This window comes from Diceros bicornis, chromosome 17 (assembly GCF_020826845.1).
Source record: "Diceros bicornis minor isolate mBicDic1 chromosome 17, mDicBic1.mat.cur, whole genome shotgun sequence".
Classification (NCBI taxonomy): Eukaryota; Metazoa; Chordata; class Mammalia; order Perissodactyla; family Rhinocerotidae; genus Diceros; species Diceros bicornis.
The window spans coordinates 11,940,391-11,962,314 of NC_080756.1; the positions used below are offsets into that span (position 1 = coordinate 11,940,391).

Below are 21,924 nucleotides of genomic sequence, written 5' to 3' on the forward strand. Positions count from 1 at the left end.
GCAGCGGAGCGCATGCATTTAATCGCCAAGCCATGGGGCTGGCCCACCAGCTTACTTCTGATATCAAAACTCATTTACTCAATTAAATTCATTCTGATCTTAGCCAACTTGACCACTCACAAAACTCTTTCCTCAGGGTTCCTCTTCCACAAACCTTCTATGACTTTTGTTTACATTCAGAATTTGTCCCATGCCTTCTTTCTTCCCTCCTAGTCCTTTAGGACAAATTTATCTTTCTTAACAAAACAAACAAAAATAATTCCATTCTTTATACCTTCTTTACTGAAAAAATACATCTTACTTTCTTTGAATACAGAGATGTTTTCCTTATTAATTTTTAGTAGCTTTAATCACATATATTAGCTAGAATTCTTAACCCTTACAGACCTTAATTTTTCGTGAAAACTAAGAAGTAAGCAATTATAAAATGTCTTTTACATTAGCATTCTTTGGCTTGGCAAATTTATAAATACTTTTCATAATTTCTAGAAACATGCTACTTCATAGTGTGATCTTTTAATAAAATACAAGACATGTTTACTAATAGACCCAAACATCTTTTAGTTTCTTTGTAATAAGAAAGCAAATGTAGATAAACTTAGACATGTTTAGCAATAATATTTCAGTATTTACTCTTATTTGAAAATGACCTAGATCTTCAATGAATTTTTTTATCATTTAATTTCACCTTGCAAAACTTCAAAGTTTCAGGGTACCAACGAGATTTCTGAAGTTGTTTTAAATACACATGCCATAACACATAATCATTGTTAAAAAGTTTACCCAAAACTTTTACTTGCATCTATTTAGTTTACTTGTTCCCCATACTTATTTAGATGCCCTACAAAAAGTTCATGAGACATTAGACAAAATCAGCTATTATTTTTGGTGACAAATTTTGTAACAGTGACAACATAAGCTCATTTGACTAATAAAGGCTACATATCTACATTATATCCAATGTTGATAACTCTGAGGACATGCCTATTTCAATCAAACCAACAAACTTAATAAGCTTTCATTTACCAAAGATTAATTATCATGTTAACTTCAGAAACTAACTTGGGTTAGTTTCTATTACATTTAGAAATAATTTATTTAAGCAATTACTTTAAGCCAATCGAATAGAGCTCTTTTAGAAATTATATTATCCAGAGGTAAGATATCAAATATATACAACAGACATATAGACACACATACACAAAGACTCCGCAGCTATTGTCTCAAAATTACTGCCATGAATCAGGTACAGAAATATAAAGCTCACTAGTTATGAAAGAATAATTGAATCCAAATGTTGTTTTAATCTTTTTCTATTAATATTTGTGGAGAAGACACCCAAGCTGCTAGATTTTGGGGAAGGGTGCTCTGTAGGCAGTTTTTATTTCCCTTTTTTGTCTTTAGTCTTGAGAATTGGTGATGAGCTAAATAATAGGTCCCAGAGAAGCTTTTTGACATAAGAGAAATGGTTGAAATCTGAACTGCTTCTAGATTTGCATTTCCAATTTGCAAGGATTTTTTTTTTTAAGCACAGTTGCTCTTCCTCAGAAATTGGGTTGTAACTTAAGTGACATTCCAGGTTGATGTACCTGTCCAACTACGTCATCGCTAATTTGCTTCTTTCCTTCTGGGTGCTTGGTCTTATTTTAACTTAGGTGAGAAGGCCTAAAAAATTCCTATCAGTCTCTGAATAGCAGCTTCCAGTCTGGCCAAATTTCTGATCGTGTGTTGCTAAATCCTTTCAAATATCTTGTCAGGTTTCAGCCCAGGCAAACAATAACTATACCTGGAGTATTGAACAATTCCAGTAATCTTTACCATAGTAGTTTTCCAGAAAATCTCTCAGAGTCTTGTTAACTCTGGGGGGTGCTTATACTGGGCCCTCCTTCAAAGGTAGATTATAGGGTGCTGTACTATGATCTAATAGGCTTTTCTTTTAGGTACCTTTTATAACTTGATTTTTTCTTTTTTCAACAAAACTGTCAATATGGTTACTTTGGGATTTTGAAGTCTTTGCTTTTAGTGCACTTTTTTTTGTGTGTGTGTGAGGAAGATCAGCCCTGAGCTAACATCTATTGCCAGTCCTCCTCCTTTTTCTCCCCAAAGCCCCAGTAGATAGTTGTATGTTGTAGTTGCAGATCCTTCCAGTTGCCATATGTGGGACATCACCTCAGCATGGCCAGACGAGTGGTGCGTCAGTGCGCGCCCGGGATCCGAACCCAGGCCGCCAGTAGCGGAGCGTGCGCACTTAATCGCTAAGCCACGGGGCCTGACCCTTTTAGTGCACTTTTTAAATTTTTTATTTTATTTTTATTTATTTATTTTTTTGGTGAGGAAGATTACCCCGAGCTAACATCTGTTGCCAATCCTCCTCTTTTTGCTGAGGAAGATTGGCCCTGGGCAACCATCTGCGCCCATCTTCCTCCACTTTATATGTGGGACGCCTACCACAGCATGGCTTGATAAGCGCTGCATAGGTCAGCACCCAGGATCCGAACCAGAGAACCACAGGTTTCTGAACTGGAGCATGCGAACTCAACCGCTATGTCACTGGACCGGCCCTTAAGAGCACTTTTAAATGATCTTATGTAGTTGGAACGTTCCTTCTGACCGGCCAGTGTAATCCTCTGGCAGTAGTTTGGTAGGACCCTTTGCTGCAAAAGTAGTGCAACCCACATTTCTGTCTGACCATTAGTGACTGCAAAATGGGGTGCAACCGCATTTTTGACCAACTTTATTTTTGGGACCCCCACAACCTGACGATTATCAAACCAAGCCCTCAGGACATGAAACAAGCTTGGTAAGATTTTACAGTTCTTTGCAAACATTTACAGCTTCTGGAACCTTTAGGTTTTTGTTTTTGTTTTTTTAATTTTTTAATTTTTTGTTTATTGCAGTAACATTGGTTTATAACATTGTAAAAATTTCAGGTGTACATCATTATACTTCTATTTCTGCATAGATTACATCATGTTCACCACCAAAATACTAATTACAACCCATCACCACACACATGTACCAAATTATCCCTTTCACCCTCCTCCCACCCCCCTTCCCCTCTGGTAACCACCAATCCAATCTCTGTCCCTATGTGTTTGTTTATTGTTGTTATTATCTACTACTTAATGAAGGAAATCATACGGTATTTGACCTTCTCCCTCTGACTTATTTCACTTTGCATTATACCCTCAATGTCCATCCATGTTGTCACAAATGCCTGGATTTCATCGTTTCTTATGGCTGAGTAGTATTCCATTGTGTATATACACCACATCTTCTTTATCCATTCGTCCTTTGATGGGCACTTAGGTTGTTTCCAAGTCTAGGCTATTGTGAATAACGCTGCAAGGAACCTTTAGGTTTTGAGCAATTGTGCTGGAAGGTGGAGCACTTGACTCTTTAAAGATTAAAGATTTCTTTGTTTCTTGGTTTGAAAGCTCAAAAGGAGCCCAAAGTGGCCACTGTAAGTTTAAATTGTGCCAGGTAATCTTGCCAGTCATTGACAGTTATTTTCATTTGAGGGGGCTGTTTCCAAGGTGGCCACAACAAACAAGGTAACTTTTAAAGAGTGTTTGTTACAGTCACCAAGAAACTCAGTCCCCAAAACAGCCAATTCAGTTTAGACAAGCATTCACACATAATACAGTTCTACATATCACACAGACCAGAATACCAGCTACTTTGCCAGGAGTAGCTCAGAACCAGTGCCAGGAGCTGCTCAGAACTGGGAGGAGATTGGAATCAGTGCTTTGAGCCACTCAGGAGCAACTTCACGAGTGAGCCATTTATCCTGCCTCTAATTACTTTGTGGGGTTCAGGCCCAAGGTTTGGACACAGCCCACCAGGATTCCCCAGGATATAAACTTGTATTTGTAGGGAATCAAACCCCAGAGGCAAGGTAAAGGACAGTCACTTTCTTAAAGTTACTCACCCAGAGCCCAGAGACGTCTTGATCCAGAACCTGTTTATTCTCCCAAAAGAAATAAAAACACCTCGAGGCCTGGAGCACCACATTGGGAAACAGGAATCTGATCAGCCAAGCCTCTAGACAAAACTGTCTAGGTGGCCACTTAGTTGACAAAAAGATGCTGCACCTCACTGGCAGTTCTAGAGCCTTGGGCAGGCAGTCACAGGACCTTGTCCCCTCTTGGTCACAAAAATATATTGTTACCAAGCAAAGGCTCACCATCTGATGTGCATAAAGAGCCAATTATTGTGGCAACAACCTTTAGGAAAAGAAAACTAGCTTTATTTGCGAGATGAATCTACAAGGAGACAGGAGGCCTATGCTCTCAGATCTGGCTCCCTGATCCAAGGCTGGGGGCAAATTTTATGGGATGAAAGGCAGGGCAGTCTGAAGCGTGGGGCTAGATGACTGGAGGTGAGGAGAAGTGAGGTAATTGATGACCTGCACAAGCACGGTCAAGCTTCGTGTCTCCTCATAGGACACATGTTCACAAAAAGGTGGTGTTAACATGATCTGAGGGTGGAGTTTTCTACTCTTTGACTTCAAAAAGGTCATTTATCGGGTGTTTGCACAGGCCCCAATGATGGGTTGGTGGTCTCAACTGGCCTTAACTGGACAAAAGGCCTCAGTTCCTGAAAAACTACTCTTAATTACTGTGTTGATAAGATGGGTGGGTTGAATGGGTCCCAGAGGGCCCATGGTTACACCATCTGGTAGTCCCTGTTCAAGTCAGTCTTTTCTGCCTTTCTCATCTGTGTCTCAGTGTTCTGGGTTCTGGATGTGCATCTGGCACGGAAGGGGCGGGAGAGGCAGAGGGCAATGTGCCCTGGCACACAGGGGACAGCTGCGGTCAAGGCCTCTGGACTGAGTAAAAGAGTAACAACTCTTAGACCTGCTTTGCATCAGTCCTTCCATTCAGCCCCCCAGCAACTCAGAGCAGCCCCAGTGCTGTGTGTGTTGACTCCCCCTCCCTCTTCTCCCCTTTCTTTGACTCTGACCTCAGAACCTCTTTGCTCTCCTGAACACCTTTCTGCCCCAGAGAATTACTATATTAGGAGGAGACCTTTCCCTAAACTCCTTTGCCTTCTCCTTAGAATGCTAGAGAGGCTGACAGTGACTTAGATTTCAGAGAAGGTCATTCTGTGTGCTGAGCCCAATGGGGAAACCCAGGCCCAGAGAGGGTGCTGAATGTAAATGTGTCTTGAATCAAGTGTGGCTCCCACTAAGAACCTTCCCGAGGTCTGGAAGATCAAGCCCAGCGTGTTGGCAGACAAGTAGAAACAGTGCTGAACCCTGAAGCTAGACGAGAGTGGCCTGTGCTGGTCAGTGTGTGACACGTGGACGTGGAGAGCAGAGGGAGTGAGAAGCCTGGGGCAGCGTTGCTGACAACGAAGTGATGCTTTCTTTCTGGGCAGGATTTGGATTTTCAAGGGCCTATGTCAGCTCTTGCAAAAGTAGTCCAAAGGGCAGGTAGAGAGAGAATAAAATGTTCCAGAAAAACAGTGGTCAGGAGGGCAATTGAAGACTTCATGCCAGAGAGCCTGGAGGCCAGACTGCCTGCACAGCCTTCCTGATCGAGGAGGCCAGACTCTTCTGATCACAGCCTGTCTGTGTCAGTCCCCGGCAAAGCCACGTGGCTGTACCTCGCAGTCCTGGTGGGCCTGTACTACCTCCTGCGCTGGTACCGGGAGAGGCAGGTGGTGAGCCACCTCCGAGACAAGTACGTCTTCATCACGGGCTGTGACTCAGGCTTCGGAAACCTGCTGGCCAGGCAGCTGGACCTGCGAGGCTTGAGGGTGCTGGCCGCGTGTCTGACAGAGAAGGGGGCCGAGCAGCTGAGGGGCCGGACGTCAGACAGGTTGGAGACGGTGATCCTGGATGTCACCAAGACAGAGAGCATCGCTGCAGCCACCCAGTGGGTGAAGGAGCGCACAGAGGACAGAGGTACCACTCAGATTTCTCAAGTCTGTTTCTTTCCTCTCTCTGAAGGGAGACCCCTTCACTGCCACCTCGGGAAGATTCCTGATGTGTTTTCCAGGACTCGAAGTCATACTAGCTGTCTTTACGTCACCCAGCTTACCAGCCTCTTCTCTCCTCTTTCCACTACCTGTACCTCCTGACTTCTGAGCTCTGGAGGTTTGGGGATAGTTTGCTTGATGAGAATTTGCCCTTGCCGAATTCCTGTCTGTGGCGTCGCCTCCTTTCTTGGCAGAAGTTCTGGCTTCCTTGATGCTGAGTGCTCCGGGGTGATCAGAGCCCACTTTCTGGAGGAGGAGTGGAGATGGGGCCCAAAGGCTTGTTGTGTGGCTGGGGCAGGGTTGGAGCCGGGCTCCTGTTCTCAGCACTTTAACATGTTCTTGCTGGGGGCCCATAATGTTCCCACCAGGGAGTCACTGTCACCCTTTTTCAGATGACGACACTGAGCTTTCAGGACTTGCTAGGAAGGTCAAAACTAGTACAAGGTCACCTTCCCTCTCTGTCTCTTTTTTTTTGTTAAACTACAATTGCACTGTCTCATTACGGGGGAAGAAAAGAACATCAATTTCTTTTATCTAAGTATCAATGTAAAACATGAGCATCATGGAAAACACAGAAAAGTACAGGATCAAAACCAAAGTCTCACCACCAGGCAAAAGTCCTGGGAACCTTTTGACGTAGATGGTATATTTTGCACAGGGTTTGTATCCAATTCTTATCATTGAGAGAACACAAGCATATTACAACACAATGGAAATTTCTTCAAAACTGTAAATTTTAACGATTGAGAATATTCTACCCTTTTGAATAGCATTACTTACTAAAACAGTACCTCATGGTGTGATATGAAATTGTTTCCTACATTTTATTCATCGTTTTCAACAGAAAAATGTCTTGGTAAACTTCTTTTTACCCTCATCTCTCTGTATAACCATGTATATTGATTGGGTTCTTAGAAGTAACATGTCTGGTGGGAGGATGTGCATTCCTAGAGGGGCGGGCCTGTTTCAGAGCAGGGGAGGGACGCAACTCTCTGGGTCGGTACTTGTGCCACCCCTGCCCCACTCCCCCGAATCCCTGCTCCTGCTGCCGTAAGGGCTGTTGCTGGAACTCTTTACTTTCTGTCCTGGGAAGTGTGTCTTGGAGTCTTGCAGAGAGGTTTCCATGAAGCTGGGTGAACTGTGGGCCGGGAGGGATGGGGCGAGGGTGGCCTCCTGTGTGGGTGGGAGGAGAGGGGGGCATGTTCTGGTGCAGAGGGTGAAGTCTGTGCAGGGAGGGTGGGGGTGAGACAGCATTGCCTCCCCCTCAAAGCCTGCCCCTTGGAATTGATCCTCCAGATCCTACAGGAACCTTGCTCACTGTTGATGCAGGTGTTTCAAGGCTAGTCCCTGAGGTCTCTCCCTGCCTGTCCTCACATTCCCCCAACCTGGGGTTTCAGGTCTGCTTTACGCAATCAACCTCTACCTAGATATTAGCCATCTTTTCTTCGTTTGTCTATTATCTTGTTTTTTTCTTCCTCTCTCCCCTCTCTTCCTCGTTCTCTCTGCGTGTCTCTCTCCTTCCCCCACAGATAGTTGTTGAGCACTCACTCACAACGCTGTCCAGGAAATCTGACGATGTAGGTGAACGTTTATAACATCTGCAGGGCAACACTGATGTCTGAAAACCCAACACATTACTGTCCATGTTCCAGATATGGACACACTAGATTCCTCCACATCAGTCACTGCCTTCACCAAACATGTGGGGATGGCCCAGTGTGCACCAGGCAGAGGCTGGGACGTGAAGAATAAATCAGAAGGAAGGCACACTTTCTGTCCTCCAACAGCTTACAGGGTCTGCACCCCCCAGATCCTGCTGGCCCTGTGTTGTTATCTGTTCCACCCACTCCCATGCAACCTCTCTCATAAAGTCCTCACTCGTTTGGAAGGCGAATTTCAACAAAAGCTGTGTCCACACTCACAGGCACAATGCAGTATTGTTCTCTCACTCTGACTGTGCCCAGGACTGTGGGGCCTGGTGAATAACGCTGGCATCTTCCTACCCATGGCACACAATGAGTGGCTGAACAAACAGGACTTCATGAAGATCCTCGACGTGAACCTGTTGGGGATGATTGAGGTGACCCTGAGCCTGCTGCCCCTAGTGAGGAAGGCGAGAGGCCACGTGGTCAACGTCTCCAGCGTCATGGGCCGGATGAGCATTTTTGGTGGGGGCTACTGCATCTCCAAGTATGGCGTCGAGGCCTTCTCGGACTCCCTCAGGTATTGGACTGGGACCTAGGCCCTCCCTCAGTCCTCCTGCTTCTGTGCTTCCAGGAAAGCCTTTTCAGAGGGCCTTCCTTCCAGATCCTTCTTTCCTTTTTGTGCCAGGGCTTCACTGGGGAGCACATTTTATGTTCTGTGTGTTGGGATTGCCTCCAGCCCTATAGTGTTTGATTCAACCTATTTCTGCCCTGGAGGAGGACCCACAGTCAGAAAGTGTCTTTCTGCAGAATTGGACGTGGGATAATGTAGCTGCAGAGCCCGTGTCCGTAACCCCTATGACATTCAGCTTCAGGGAGCCTTGAGGTAGGGGTAGAGCATTTGAGTCAATTGAACAGATACTTCTTGGAACCTCTGTGAGTGCACAATAAATGTGTCCAAGGACAACAAGATTTGGTCCCTGACCAAAAAGTCTGACAGCTGAGAAAGGGACAGGAGATACAGAAATGTTGTGGCCATCTTTCATGATGGTTGTGACCAAGTTAGCCATGGTGGCTGTGGTAGTGCCATAGAAATGAGGGGAGGGGCCTGGAGAGGAGTCTGAGCTGAGGGTTGAAGAACCGAACTTGGTAGCCTGACAAGCTGACAAATAATGGGGGAAGGCTTTTGGCCAAATGAGGTCAGACAAGCCCAGGGTGATTAATGGTTGTGTGCCTATGCAGCAGGGTCCTCCAGGGCTAAAGGACAAGGTCCGGGCTTCCAGGAGGGATGTGGGGCAGGTGGGCATGGGTGGGTTCATGGAGGCACATGGGCCCTGGACAGGCTGTGGACCTTCATGCTGTTGGCAGTGGAACTGCATGGAAGAGATTTAATCAGAGGAGCTACTTTGTCAAATCAGCATCTAGAGAACCCACTGGCTGCAGGGCAGAGGATGGCTCTGAATGTGGGGGAGCTGAGACTGCAGGCAGAGAGAGGCTCTTTAGGGGACAGATGGCCAGACAGTTGACTAGAGCAGAACAAGAGAGAGAGATCATTGAGGAGGGTGGAGCAAGTAACATGGGCAAAGTCTAGAGATGGATTGGACGTGAGGGGACATAGGAGGAGAGAGCATTTAACTGGTTCCTTGTTGCAGAATAATTAAGATTTAGAGCTAATAAGCACATGCATGTAAAATACGTGGAACAGTATATAAATCTTACCCAGAGACTATGCTATCATCATAATTTTTCTCCCCCTGGCCACTGCCCTTTGAAACTTCCCAAGCTTTCAAGTTTATGATGTCACCCCAATCCTGTGTTGGGGTTGTATCATTTCTGTTTGCTTGTTTGTTTGCTGTGTTTTGTCTCCCAAGGCCTCTGAAGTCCTTGTCCCTCTGCCTGTCTGCCTTGTAGGAGGGAGCTCTCGCACTTTGGGGTGAAGGTGGCTATTACTGAGCCTACCTCAAGACAGGCATGACCAAGAATCAAATGTTTTCTCACAGCCTCCAGGAGACATGGGATTTGGCTGGCCCAGGGGTCAAGGAGATCTATGGGGAGAAGTTCCTGGCATCCCTTGAGTGAGCTGTGGACCCTGCGGAGAGACGCAAACCATTGTCTGGAAGCCTGGGTCCATCACTAGCCCCTCCTCAGGTCTCAGGTCTATGCTCCCAGTTCTGACTCAGCCACACAATGGGGACATTTAGCTTTGGCCCATGGTCCCGTGTGGTCAACTGGTAACCTGAGGAACAGATCTTGACTTGGGGACTATTGTGTCATCTGAACCCCTCATTATGTTGAGGAGGAAATGGAAGGCAGAGAGGGAAGACACCCATGGACTCACGGCAAGCTGGTATTAGAGCAGCTGGTTTTCAGGTGCCGAGATTTCTAGTGTTTGTAGAGGCCTCCAGTTTGTGCAGTGCACATACGGCCATGAGTCATTTAATGATGGGGGTAGGTTCTGAGAAATGTGTTGTTAGGCCCTTTTGTTGTTGTGTGAACATAATAGAGTGTACTTATACAATCCTAGATAGTGTAGCCTACTACATACCTAGGCTATATGGTACTAATCTTATGGAACCACCGTTGTAAATGCAGTCCGTTGTTTGACAAGAAGGTGGTTATGCAGAACATGACTGTACTGCCAGGAATAGAGTCAGAGCGGCCTTTGTGTGGATAGTGTGCCTGGGGTAAGAGTTGGGACACACTCCAATGACATCCATGGATTCCATTTGCAGCATGACATTGGGGGGCCCAAGAATTCTTAGAAACTTTTCTCTTAAACTGATCCCAAAGCAGCTTGTTTGGGAATTGAGAACTTATTTGGATGATGTTTCCTTCTTGACAGTCATCAAATCAACTGAAATTTTGGAGCCAAAGTGGCTTCAGAATGTGTTGTTGGTGACAGACTGCATGGAACATGCCCTGACCTCCTGTCACCCCCACACCCGATACTCAGCTGGCTGGGACACCAAGCTCTTCTACCTCCCCATGAGCCACATGCCCTCCCTCTTGGTGGACGCCATGATCTACTGCAGCTCCCTCTAAGGCCCGCCAAGGCCCTGTAGCCCAAGACTGGGAGGCATGGTAGGGTGGAGTTAGGTACTATGTGATGGAGAGATGCCTCAGGGGAAGGGAAATAGAGTGGCGAGAGGGGCTCTCATGTCACCAGGGACACTCATCTCACCTCACTCCTTACCTCCTCCCCAGACTTCTCCTGGGGCATCACTCAGTAATTTGGGGATATTAGGAGGAAGAAACCAAATTTTTACAGCTGAGGAACAGGGACCCAATAGCACACGTCTCTCAAGGCTCTGAGCCTCATGGCCCTTCTGCCACCCTGAACCCACACTTTTGGGCGGTGTGAGTAGCTGAGCTCAGCCTGTTCTGTTCTGCATCTTTTCTCCTCCTCAGTGGCAGGACTCAGACCCTTCCATGGGGACATCAAGCCTCTCCCCTCAGCAGCAACCTTTCTCCATCTGTCTTCATCTGCCCCTCCTTTAGAGTCACCACCCTCCATCCTCTGCCATGCCCAGGTTCCCCAGCCCAGATCCCCTCCCCACAGCCTCCACTGGAGGAGAGGAAGAGGCATTTCTGGACCTGGTCTTTCATTTTCTGCTAAGCTTTGATGAGCCCCTATTTTGTGAGGGGCAGGAATTCCTTCAATTGCCCAGTGTTTCCTGAGCCCGCCTCTCTCTGTCTCCACTGTTTGGATTATGCTCTGAGTAGGGACTCTAAGGACAAGGCATTTGCAGAAAGTGATACCGATTCCTGGGCTGAGTACAAATTGGATTGGGAGGAACCTTGCCAGGAGTCTTAGTTTTCCTCCTGTAGTTTAATATAGAGAATATGGAGCCTTTAGGGAACCTGATGTTGTAGAACGATGTTAGCACTCTTCGTGAAAACAAAAGTGAGCTCAGAGGTGGCAGAGCCCTTTATTCTCAAACGTGTAGTGAGCACTTTGTGTCAGGCAAGGGACTGCTGAAGACGCAACAATGACCAGGAGGATCCTGCAAGTCCTTCAAAGCTCTGGTGTCAGTCTGCAAGTCCTTCAAAGCTGTGTGTCAGTCTACTCAAGGTGATTCCATGTCCCCCACACCAATGCAAAGCAAGAGCATCATGCTTGATCAGAAGTCTCCAGGTTTTCATAATATTGTTTACATACATACAACCAGACATGCCAAACAAGCGGAGATAAAATAAAGGATGGCTGATTCACTTTATAGCCTCGAGGGTATGTGTTCAGGAGTTTTGGACTCACCCCCAGGAGTCCTCTCCGGAGTGTCAGAGAACTGTGAGGTTGCAACCCCTGGCCATCCATGGTGAGTGCTACCTGGGGGGCAGGGCTGCACCAAGACGGGTCCCACGGCCTCAAGCGTGGAGTGTGACTCAAGGGTGCCAACCTTAACAAGACAGAACAAGGACGTTGAAAAAGAAGTCCAGTGCAAACTAGCCCAAGTCCTCACCCTAGACCCTCAGCAGAGCCCCATCCTCCTCCTTCAGGCTTCTTCCTTTGGGGAGGGACCCAGGTCCATTCTGATAGAACTGTACAGGGGGTGACACCCATGCCATTAGAGTCCATGGGGGTGACACCCATGCCATTAGAGTCCATGGGGGTGCCCCCAAGGAAGCTGCCCTCACTCCTTCTTCCCTTTGTTGTCCTGGCCTTTTCTGAGGAGTGCAGGGTCAGAGACTCTCCACTCACAAGTCTCGACCCCTCCAAGCGCCAGATCTCAGCAGCTTGAGACAGGTATGTCTCTACATTTCTGGTTCCCCACTCCAGAATACCTGTAGGGCTGGAAACAAGCCTGCACAATTAACTCTCATTCCCTGCCCTTTGCATGCTCCCTTTTCATTACCTACACCTCCTCTTCTTCTGAAGACCCATACTCGGTGAAGAAGGGGCATCACGCCCTGACTCTGGGCGGGGGTCCCCGCTGAGACTCTGCAGGGTGCCACCAGGGGGCGCTAGCCTCGGCTCAAGCGCACACAGTGGCTCACAGGGGCTGTCCTGGGACCTGGCCCAGCAGCCCCGCCCCAGGGCGCGCGGGGAGAATCTCAGCCTCCGGATGTCCGGTACAGGATCTCAGTGCAGAGATTGGCAGCGGTGAGTCTCCGTCCTGGGGGCGCCTCTGAAGGATTTCTCATTTGACTCCTGCAGCCCCTAGGTGAGTGAGTGTTACCCCAGGCTCCTTTCCTCTCTCTCAGCTCTCTCCCCAAACTTCCTGATTGTTCTGGTCTGGAATGGATTCTGACTCCTGGCAGGTCTGTAACGCCAGGGGTCATATCACTTTCAGGATTCACAAGAGTGAGGCAGCAGGCGTGAGGGCTCAGAGATGTCTCTGCTGCATGCCCCTTGGGAATTTATGGTTGAAGGAATTTCTGGTCACTGAGAAAAAAGTCTCTAGTTCTTTCCAAGAAGCGGTGACCTTATCCCTCAGCAGGGTTTGGTGTCCGGTTAGGATTTGCATGACATCTTGGCCCCCTGAGCGTTTCCGGGGCTCCTACTTTCCTCCTCACCTTCTTCCTCCCCCAGCCTTTGGGAAGCCCTCAGAGGAGGTCCTGGAGTCACTCCAGGAAGCAGGGACAGGCTGGTTCTGCTGGACCAGCCTTTGCCAGGCTGCTGCCACCTCCCACATTGAGGGACAAGCACTCTCAGGACACAGTCAGCTCCCTGTGCAAAAAGGTTACAACTGAAGGTGGAATCTTGGTCCTGTGTGTCTTTTCTGCCTACCGGGGTGGGTCCGGGGGCCTTTGAGCCTCTGGTTTCTGTAGGGAAGCCTCTCCTTCGCCTCTCCTCTTTCCTTACTTACCAGTCAGAGCTGTGATAAATGTGGACGGTGAGGGAGACGCCCCAAACAGGGACACTGGCTCCTGTCCCTGCCCCTCTCACCAGCTCTGTTCCTCCGGCTGATCCACCCTCTTTTATGAATTGGTGTATAGTATCCTCCACCTCACTCTGAACCCTCTCCAGCTCTTATGGAGTCTACTCTAGTCCTTTCTTTAGTGTCCTGAGGGGGCAGCACCCTCTTCCTCTCCATCGTCACCTGTGACAAAGTGACCTACTACCTTTCCAGTTATTGGGGTTTACAGCCCTCCCTGCTGGGTGAGGTTTAGGGTACCCTGTCCCTTGGTCCCTGTTCAGGTCCATCTTTTCTGCCTTTGGAGTCTGTGTCTCAGTGGTCGGACTTCTGGCCGAGTGTCCAGGCAGGAGGGGCAGAGGGCAATGTAACTGGATACCGAGAGAACACCTGGGGACAAAGCCTCTTCACCGAGTAAAAGAGTAATGACTGTTAGACCCACTTTGTGTCAGCCCCCCAGCAACTCAGAGAAGGCGCACTGCTACGTGTCCATCCCCCTCCCTCTTCTCCCCTGTCTTACCTGTGACTCCAGACACCCAATTGCTCTCCTGAACACCTTTCTGCCCCAAAGAATTACTGTATCAGGAGGAGACCTTTCCTTAAACGCCTTTGCCTTCTCCGTCTAACCCTAGAGAGGCCAACAGTGACTAAGATTTCTGAGGAGGGGATTCTGGGTGCTGAGCCTGATGGGGAAACCCAGGCCCAGAGAGGGTGCTGAATGTAAATGTGTCTTGAATCAAGTGTGGCTCCCACTAAGAACCTTCCTGAGGTCGGGAAGATCAAGCCCAGCGTGTTGGCAGACAAGCAGAAACAGTGCTGAACCCTGAAGCTAGACCAGAGTGGCCTATGCTGGTCAGTGTGTGACACGTGGACGTGGAGAGCAGATGGAGTGAGAGGCCCGGGGCAGCGTTGCTGACAGCGAAGTGATGCTTTCTTTCTGGGCAGGATTTAGATTTTCAAGGGCCTATGTCAGCTCTTGCAAAAGTAGTCCAAAGGGCGGATAGGTAGAGAGAGAATAAAATGTTCCAGAAAAACAGTGATCAGGAGGGCAATTGAAGACTTCATGCCAGAGAGCCTGGAGGCCAGACTGCCTGCACAGCCTTCCTGATCGAGGAGGCCAGACTCTTCTGATCACAGCCTGTCTGTGTCTGTCCCCGGCAAAGCCATGTGGCTGTACCTGGCAGTCCTGGTGGGCCTATACTACCTCCTGCGCTGGTACCGGGAGAGGCAGGTGGTGAGCCACCTCCGAGACAAGTACGTCTTCATCACGGGCTGTGACTCGGGCTTCGGAAACCTGCTGGCCAGGCAGCTGGACCTGCGAGGCTTGAGGGTGCTGGCCGCGTGTCTGACAGAGAAGGGGGCCGAGCAGCTGAGGGGCCGGACGTCAGACAGGTTGGAGACGGTGATCCTGGATGTCACCAAGACAGAGAGCATCGCTGCAGCCACCCAGTGGGTGAAGGAGCGCACAGAGGACAGAGGTACCACTCAGATTTCTCAAGTCTGTTTCTTTCCTCTCTCTGAAGGGAGACCCCTTCACTGCCACCCCGGGAAGATTCCTGATGTGTTTTCCAGGACTCGAAGTCATACTAGCTGTCTTTACGTCACCCAGCTTACCAGCCTCTTCTCTCCTCTTTCCACTACCTGTACCTCCTGCCCTCGGAGCTCTGGAGGTTTGGGGATATTTGCCTGATGAGAATTTGCCCTTCCCGAATTCCTGTCTGTGGCGTCGCCTCCTTTCTTGGCAGAAGTTCTGGCTTCCTTGATGCTGAGTGCTCCGGGGTGATCAAAGCCCACTTTCTGGAGGCGGAGTGGAGATGGGGGCTTGAAGGCTTGTGTGGCTGTTTGGGGCAGGGCTGGAGCCCGGCTCCTGTTCTCAGCACCCTAATATGCTCTTGCTGGGGACTCATAATGTTCCTACCAGGGAGTCACTGTCACCCATTTTCAGATGAGAACACTGAGCTTTCAGGACTTGCTAAGGAAGGTCAAAACGAGTACAGGGTCAACTCTCTCTCTCTTTTTTTAAACTACAATCGCATCTGTGTTTTTATGGGGGAAGAAAAGAACATTGATTTCTTTTATCTAAGTATAAATGTAAAACATGACCATTGTGGAAAACACAGAAAAGTTCAGGATCAAAACCAAACTCACCCACCATCTCACCACCAGAGACAAGTCCTGGGACCCTTTTCACATAGATGGTATCCAATTTTCATGTAGTTCGTATCCTAATCTTTTCATTGAAAAAAGATGAGCATTTTACAATACAAGGAAAGTTCTTCAAAAACGTAATTTTTAGTGATTGAGAATATTCTGTCTTTTTGAATAACATTACTTGCTAAAACAGCACCTCATGGCATGATATGAAATATTTTCTGCATTTTATTCATCATATTCAACATAAATCATGTCTTGGTAAACTTCTTTTTACCCTAATCTCTCTGTATAACTATGTATATTATTTGGGTTCTTAGAAGTAACATGTCTGGTGGGAGGATGTGCATTCCTAGAAGGGTGGGCCTGTTTCTGAGCAGAGGAGGGACTCAACTCTCTGGGTCAATACTCGTGCCACCTCCTCCCCACTCCCCCGAATCCCTGCTCCTGCTGCCCTGAAGGCTGTTGCTGGAACTCTTTACTTTCTGTCCTGGGAAGTGTGTCTTGGAGTCTTGGGGAGAGGTTTCCATGAAGCTGGGTGAACTGTGGGCCAAGGGGGATGGGGCGAGGGTGGCCTCCTGTGTGGGTGGGAGGAGAGGGGGGCATGTTCTGGTGCAGAGGGTGAAGTCTGTGCAAGGAGGGTGGGGGTGACACAGCATTGCCTCCCTCTCAAAGCCTGCCTCTTGGAATTGATCCCCCAGTTCCTACAGGAACCTTGCTCACTGTTGATGCAGGTGTTTCAAGGCTAGTCCCTGAGGTCTCTCCCCGCCTGTCCTCACATTCCCCCAACCTGGAGTTTCAGGTCTGCTTTACCCAACCAACCCGTACCCAGATATTAGCCGCCTTTTCTTGTTTATGTCTATTATCTTGTCTCTCCTTCTTCCTCTCCCTCTCTCTTCCTCGTTCTCTCTGCGTGTCTGTCTCCTTCCCCCACAGATAGTTGTTGAGCACTCACTCACAACGCTGTCCAGGAAATCTGACGATGTAGGTGAACGTTTATAACATCTGCAGGGCAACACTGATGTCTGAAAACCCAACACATTACTGTCCATGTTCCAGATATGGACACACTAGATTCCTCCACATGAGTCCCTGCCTTCAGCAAACGTTGGGGGATGGCCCAGTGTGCACCAGGCAGTGGCTGGGCCATGAAGAATAAATCAGGAGGAAGGCACACTTTCTGTCCTCCAACAGCTTACAGGGTCTGCACCCCCCTAGACCCTGCCGGCTGTGTGTTGTTATCTGTTCCACCCACTCCCCACCCAACCTCTCTCAGAATGTCCTCACGTGATTGGAAGGTGAACTGGAACCACAACTGTATTCTCACCCACGGGCACAACTCAGTATTGTTCTTTTGCCTCCACTCTGCCCAGGGCTGTGGGGCCTGGTGAATAACGCTGGCATCTCCGTGCCCTTGACACCCAATGAGTGGCTGACCAAACAGGACTTCATGAAGATCCTCGACGTGAACCTGTTGGGGATGATCGAGGTGACCCTGAGCCTGCTGCCGCTAGTGAGGAGGGCGCGGGGCCGCATAGTCAACGTCTCCAGCGTCGTGGGCCGGGTGTCCCTCTTTGGTGGAGGCTACTGCATCTCCAAGTATGGCGTCGAGGCATTCTCAGACTCCCTCAGGTATTGACCTGGGACCCAGGCCCTCCCTCAATCTTCCTGCTTCTGTGCCTCCAGGAAAGCCTTTTCAGAGGCTCTTCCTTCCAGATCCTTCTTCTTGCTTTGTGCAGGTCCTCCATTGGGAAGCAACTTTTTATCTCTTAGGTGTCATGTGGGGTCCTAGGTCTTAAGTGTTTGATTCAACCTATTCCTGCCCTGGAGGAGGGCCCACGTCAGAAGGTATCTGAGGCAGAATTGGTATCGATATAATTTGTCTGGGAGCCCCTCCATATACATAACTCATGATCTTTAGGTCTGACAGCCCTGTTGGCAGTGGACCCCCTGGACGCAATTCAATCTGGGGAGCTCCCTAATCAAATCAGCAGTAGGGACTCCACTGGCTGCAGGGCAGAGGATGGCTCTGAATGTGGGGGAGCTGAGACCACATGCAGAGAGATGCTCCTTAGAGCACAGATGGTCAGGGAGTTGACTAGAGCAGGAAAGGGGAGAGAGTTTTGAGGAGTGTGGGGAAGATAAAATGGGCACAGCCTTGTGATGGATTGAACGTCGGGGAACACAAGGAGAGAACATTTAAGTGGTGCGTTGCAGCACAAGCGGTAGGTTTTAGAGCTAATAAGTGCATGTATCGAAAATGTTTGGAGAAATATTCGAACTCTATACAGAGGCAATACGATCATCATAAGTTTTCTTCCCCTAGCTACGTACTTCACAACTCCCCAGACTTTCAAGCTTATCCCACCACACTCCTATATTGGTGTTTTATTGTTTTTTCGTGAATTTTTCTGTTTTATTTTGCAAGACCTCTGAAGTCTGTTCCCTTTGCCTGTCTGCCTTGTAGGAGGGAGCTCTCCCACTTTGGGGTGAAGGTGGCTATGATCGAGCCAGGTTTCTTCAAGACCACTGTGACCAGTACTGAGATGCTTTCTCGGGAGATGCAGGAGGCATGGGATCGAGCCAGCCCAGAGGTCAAGGAGGTCTATGGGGAGAAGTTCCTGGCATCCAGTGAGTGAGCTGTGGACTGTGGGGAGAGAAGCAAACCTCTATCTGGAAGCCTGAGTCCATCATTAGTGCTTCCTCAGGTCTCAGGTTCATCCTCTAGGCTCTGACTCACCCTTGCAGTGGGGACATTTAGCTCTATCACCATAGTCCCGTGTGGTCAACTGGTAACCTAAGGAAAGGATCCAGGCTTGCTAGACCTGGGGACCACTGTCTCATCTGAACCCCTTGTTATGTTGAGGAGGAAACTGAAGCCAGTGAGGGAAGACACTCCTGGACTCATGGCAAGCTGGTTCTAGAACAGCTGGTTTTCACATGTTTCCATTTCTTGTGGTTGTAGAGACCTCCAGTTTATGTAGTCCAGATATTCCCAGGAAGAGAGCCAGAGGGGTCTCAGTGTGGAACAGTTGTTCCTGGGGTTGGGTTCAGGCTCTCCCTGGAGAATTTGGATGGATTTGATTTAGGGGGGTCCAGGAATTCTTAGAAACTTCACTCCATAAGTTGATCCCAAAGTGGGAGTGGTTGGAAGTGCGAATACGTTTGGATCTTTCTCATTCTGGACAGGCATGAAATCAATTAAATTGGTGGAGAAAAAGTGCACAGAAGATCTGTCCTTGGTGACAGACTGCATGGAACATGCCCTGACCTCCTGCCACCCTCGCGCCCGATACTCAGCTGGCTGGGACGCCAAGCTCTTCTACCTCCCCATGAGCTACATGCCCTCCCTCCTGCTGGACACCGTGATCTACTGGAGCTGCCCAAGGCCCGCCAAGGCCCTGTAGCCCAAGACTGGGGTGCACGGTAAGGTGAAGTTGGGTACTGTGTGAGGGAGGGATGCCTCAGGGGGAGGGAAATAGAGTAGAGAGAGGGGCTCTCATGTCACCAGGGACACCCATCTCACCTCACTCCCCACTTCCTCCCCAGGCTTCTCCTGGGACATTACTGAGGACTCTGGGGATATTAGGAGGAAGGAACTAAATTTTACAGCTGAGGAACAGAGACCCAATAGCACACATCTGTGCCCTCTACCTTGAGTGGCCTCTCAAGGCTCAGAGCCTCATGGCTTTCCTGCCACCCTGAGGAATCCACACTTTTGGGAGGGTGTGAGCAGCTGGGAGAAGCTCAGCCCCACCTGAGCCTGCTCTGCCTCTGTCCTCCTCCTCAGTTCTCCCTCTCCCACAGGATAGAAATGACCTGGTGGAGGTGAAGGCACCTCTCCACTGAAGATGTCTGTGGACAGAGGTGGAGGTGTGGAGGGCGACCACCAGCCTGACCCATCAGCCTCAGGTGCCAACTCACCAGGGAGACCTGTTGCCTGAGCCTGGGATGGCTTCCTAGCCTTGGGAAGAAGAGCCTCCATGGGTCCATCGGAAATCAGTAGGCATAGTAAATAAAGAGCTGCATGTGAAGATGCGTTAATATATCGTTCTAAGTGTGAAAGAGATCTTTACTGTCCAAAGAAATGCCTGAAGGCTTCTATTTCCCTTTATTTGGATGTAATATTTCAGCCAATTTTCCAAAATTTCTAACATATCCCAATTTAATCTAAGGTTACAATAGAAGCAGCACAAAAACAATTTTTGATATTTTATTTATTTATTTATTTTTAGTTTTTGGTATTTTATCTCCTCATCTTTATAGTCAAGACTCACTGCTTCTGATCATCAGTATTTGTTGAGCATTTACTTTGTACCAGGCACAATAACATGCAGAAATCATTTTTCCTTCTCTTGAGGAACTTATATCCTAAAAGAACAAAAAATCTCTCTCTCGATATGGTATATCAGTTTGATGTTTACTCAGCAAGTATTCTATAGGGTGATATTTTGTTATAATTTAGCCTCATTATGTTTTAGAGAGTCGAAGAAGAGGAAAGATTTAAAAGCAGTCAAAGAGAGACCATTCAGGATAGGTAGATGTGGTAGGCAGGATAATGGCCCTTCAAAGATATCCATGTCCTAATTTCTGGAAACTGTGAATTTGTTACCTCACCTGGCAAAGGAGAATTAAAATTGCAGATGGAGTTAAGATTGCTAATCATTCGATTTTGTATAGGGAGATTTACTGGCTCCTTTGCACGGGCCCAAGGTAATCACAAGGGCCCTTGTAATGAAAGAGGGAGGCAGGAGAGCAGGTCAGGGTGATGTAATGTGAGAAGGACTCAACCTGCCCTTGTCTTTAAAGATAGAGGAAGGAGGCTGGAGACAAGGCTTGAGGGTAGCCTCTAGAACCTGGAAAAGGCAAGGGAATGAATTGTTCCCTGGGGCTCCAGAAAGGGACACAGCCTGGCAACCCCTTGATGTTGGCCTAGTGAGGCCTGCGTCAGACTTCTGACCTATAGTCCTGTAAGATAATAAATATGTATTGTTTTAAGCCGCTGAGTTTGTGATAATTTGTTACAGCAACAATAGAAAACGAATATAGTAGGGATTACAGGAAGATAAACCTAATCTCACCAGCTAAGGAGGGATTTGCTGCAGGAAATCGGATGAGGAAGTAGTTTGTGAGATATCAGCAAAGGAAGCAGAGTTAAGACAGTGAGTTGAGCCAAAAGGATCATGTGTCTTTTTTCCAAATACAAGGCCACCAAAGTAGAAATGGTGGTGACCAGATGGAAGAAGAGAGAAGGCTAAAAAAGCAAGGTAATATTGTACACCTGACAAATAAAAAAATAACGATTCTTTAAGAAATCCAAGAAAAAGAAGAAAAATCCAAGGTAAGGCATAAGATATCAAGAAATTCTTAAAAGCTTACAATTCATGCTACACATTGTTATGATAGGGCAAGAACATTGTTGGCTTCCTTAGGTTAGAAGATGCCCTACTCTAAGATTTAAATGACACACGTTACTTTATTCAGATAGACCCCTCCCCCACAAAAAATAGAAGCTGATTTGTTTCAAGGAGGAGAGGGGAATGGGACATGGCTCAGAACAGTAATAGTCACATTAGTAATATTTTTGTCATTATAACAAAGTTTATACTGAAACTTGGTAAAAGCATATTAGCTGCCAAGAAGAAGAAGGAACAAATTTTCAAAAATATGTAACTCCTTTAGAGAAATTTTAGAAGCCAAATACTAATCTACATGAAAAGCTGTAGAGAAAGTCAGTCTTAGCTTGGTCTCAATTTTCTCTCTGTGTTCGCAGCCATCTGCTGATTTTTTTCTCAGCCCCTTCAGTTTTCTGGTCAATACTTGAGATCCCCTCCAGGAAGAACTGCAGGCTCTTAGATCCCTATAAGCAGCTGGGAGAGGGTTCCTTTCCCCAACGGGTCATTCAGCTCCTTGCTCAGTTCCAGCCTCCTGCAGCCGCCATGTCATCAGAGAGCCCTCCCTGCTCGGCCAGTTTGACCTTCTGCACCGCTCGTTTTGCCCCATAAGTGCACGTTCTGTGTCTGGAGTAGGTGGCAGCAAATGGAAGAGGGCACCGCAGTCTTGGGGTGGCAGTGGTGAGACTGGGGTTCTGTCCCAGGATCTTGATGCTTGTAGACTTTGGCGTCACTTTGACTCCTGGCCTCCCTTGCCACCGCTCACCCAGTTAGTCGTGGTGTCACTGGCTTCAGAGTCCCTTTCTCTCACTGTCACCACATCCTTTAGGTTCTTCAGCTCATCTCATCACCTCCAGGTGCCTGGTCCTGGGGATTGAGGGAAAATGTCCCTAGGGA

At 48.0% G+C, this 21,924-nt stretch overlaps 2 protein-coding genes across 3 annotated transcripts; both read left to right on the forward strand.

Moving 5' to 3' along the window:
• The first annotated feature begins 4,371 nt into the window (after positions 1-4,371).
• On the forward strand, positions 4,372-6,401 carry LOC131416510 (17-beta-hydroxysteroid dehydrogenase type 6-like). Its single transcript, XM_058559192.1, has 2 exons — positions 4,372-4,381; positions 5,585-6,401. The coding sequence occupies exons 1-2, from the start codon at positions 4,372-4,374 to the stop codon at positions 6,085-6,087; spliced, it is 513 nt and encodes a 170-aa protein (XP_058415175.1). The 3' UTR covers positions 6,088-6,401.
• Positions 6,402-12,424: 6,023 nt separating this feature from the next.
• Positions 12,425-20,632, forward strand: LOC131415904 (retinol dehydrogenase 16-like). Of its 2 annotated transcripts, none has more exons than XM_058557877.1 (6): positions 12,425-12,790; positions 14,647-14,961; positions 17,008-17,266; positions 18,102-18,265; positions 18,824-19,060; positions 19,425-20,632. In XM_058557877.1, the coding sequence occupies exons 2-5, from the start codon at positions 14,649-14,651 to the stop codon at positions 19,039-19,041; spliced, it is 954 nt and encodes a 317-aa protein (XP_058413860.1). In that variant the 5' UTR covers positions 12,425-12,790; positions 14,647-14,648; the 3' UTR covers positions 19,042-19,060; positions 19,425-20,632. The 2 variants fall into 2 exon arrangements, with proteins under 2 accessions (XP_058413860.1, XP_058413859.1); XM_058557876.1 differs by having other exon boundaries at positions 19,442-20,632.
• The last annotated feature ends 1,292 nt before the right edge of the window (positions 20,633-21,924 follow it).

Coding starts and splice junctions, on each gene's coding strand:
- LOC131415904 (XM_058557877.1), top strand. CDS start 14,649: ATGTGGCTGTACCTGGCAGTCCTGGTGGGCCTATACTACCTCCTGCGC. Junction 14,962..17,007: donor GGAGCGCACAGAGGACAGAG/GTACCACTCAGA, acceptor CACTCTGCCCAG/GGCTGTGGGGCCTGGTGAAT. Junction 18,266..18,823: donor GGAGAAGTTCCTGGCATCCA/GTGAGTGAGCTG, acceptor CATTCTGGACAG/GCATGAAATCAATTAAATTG.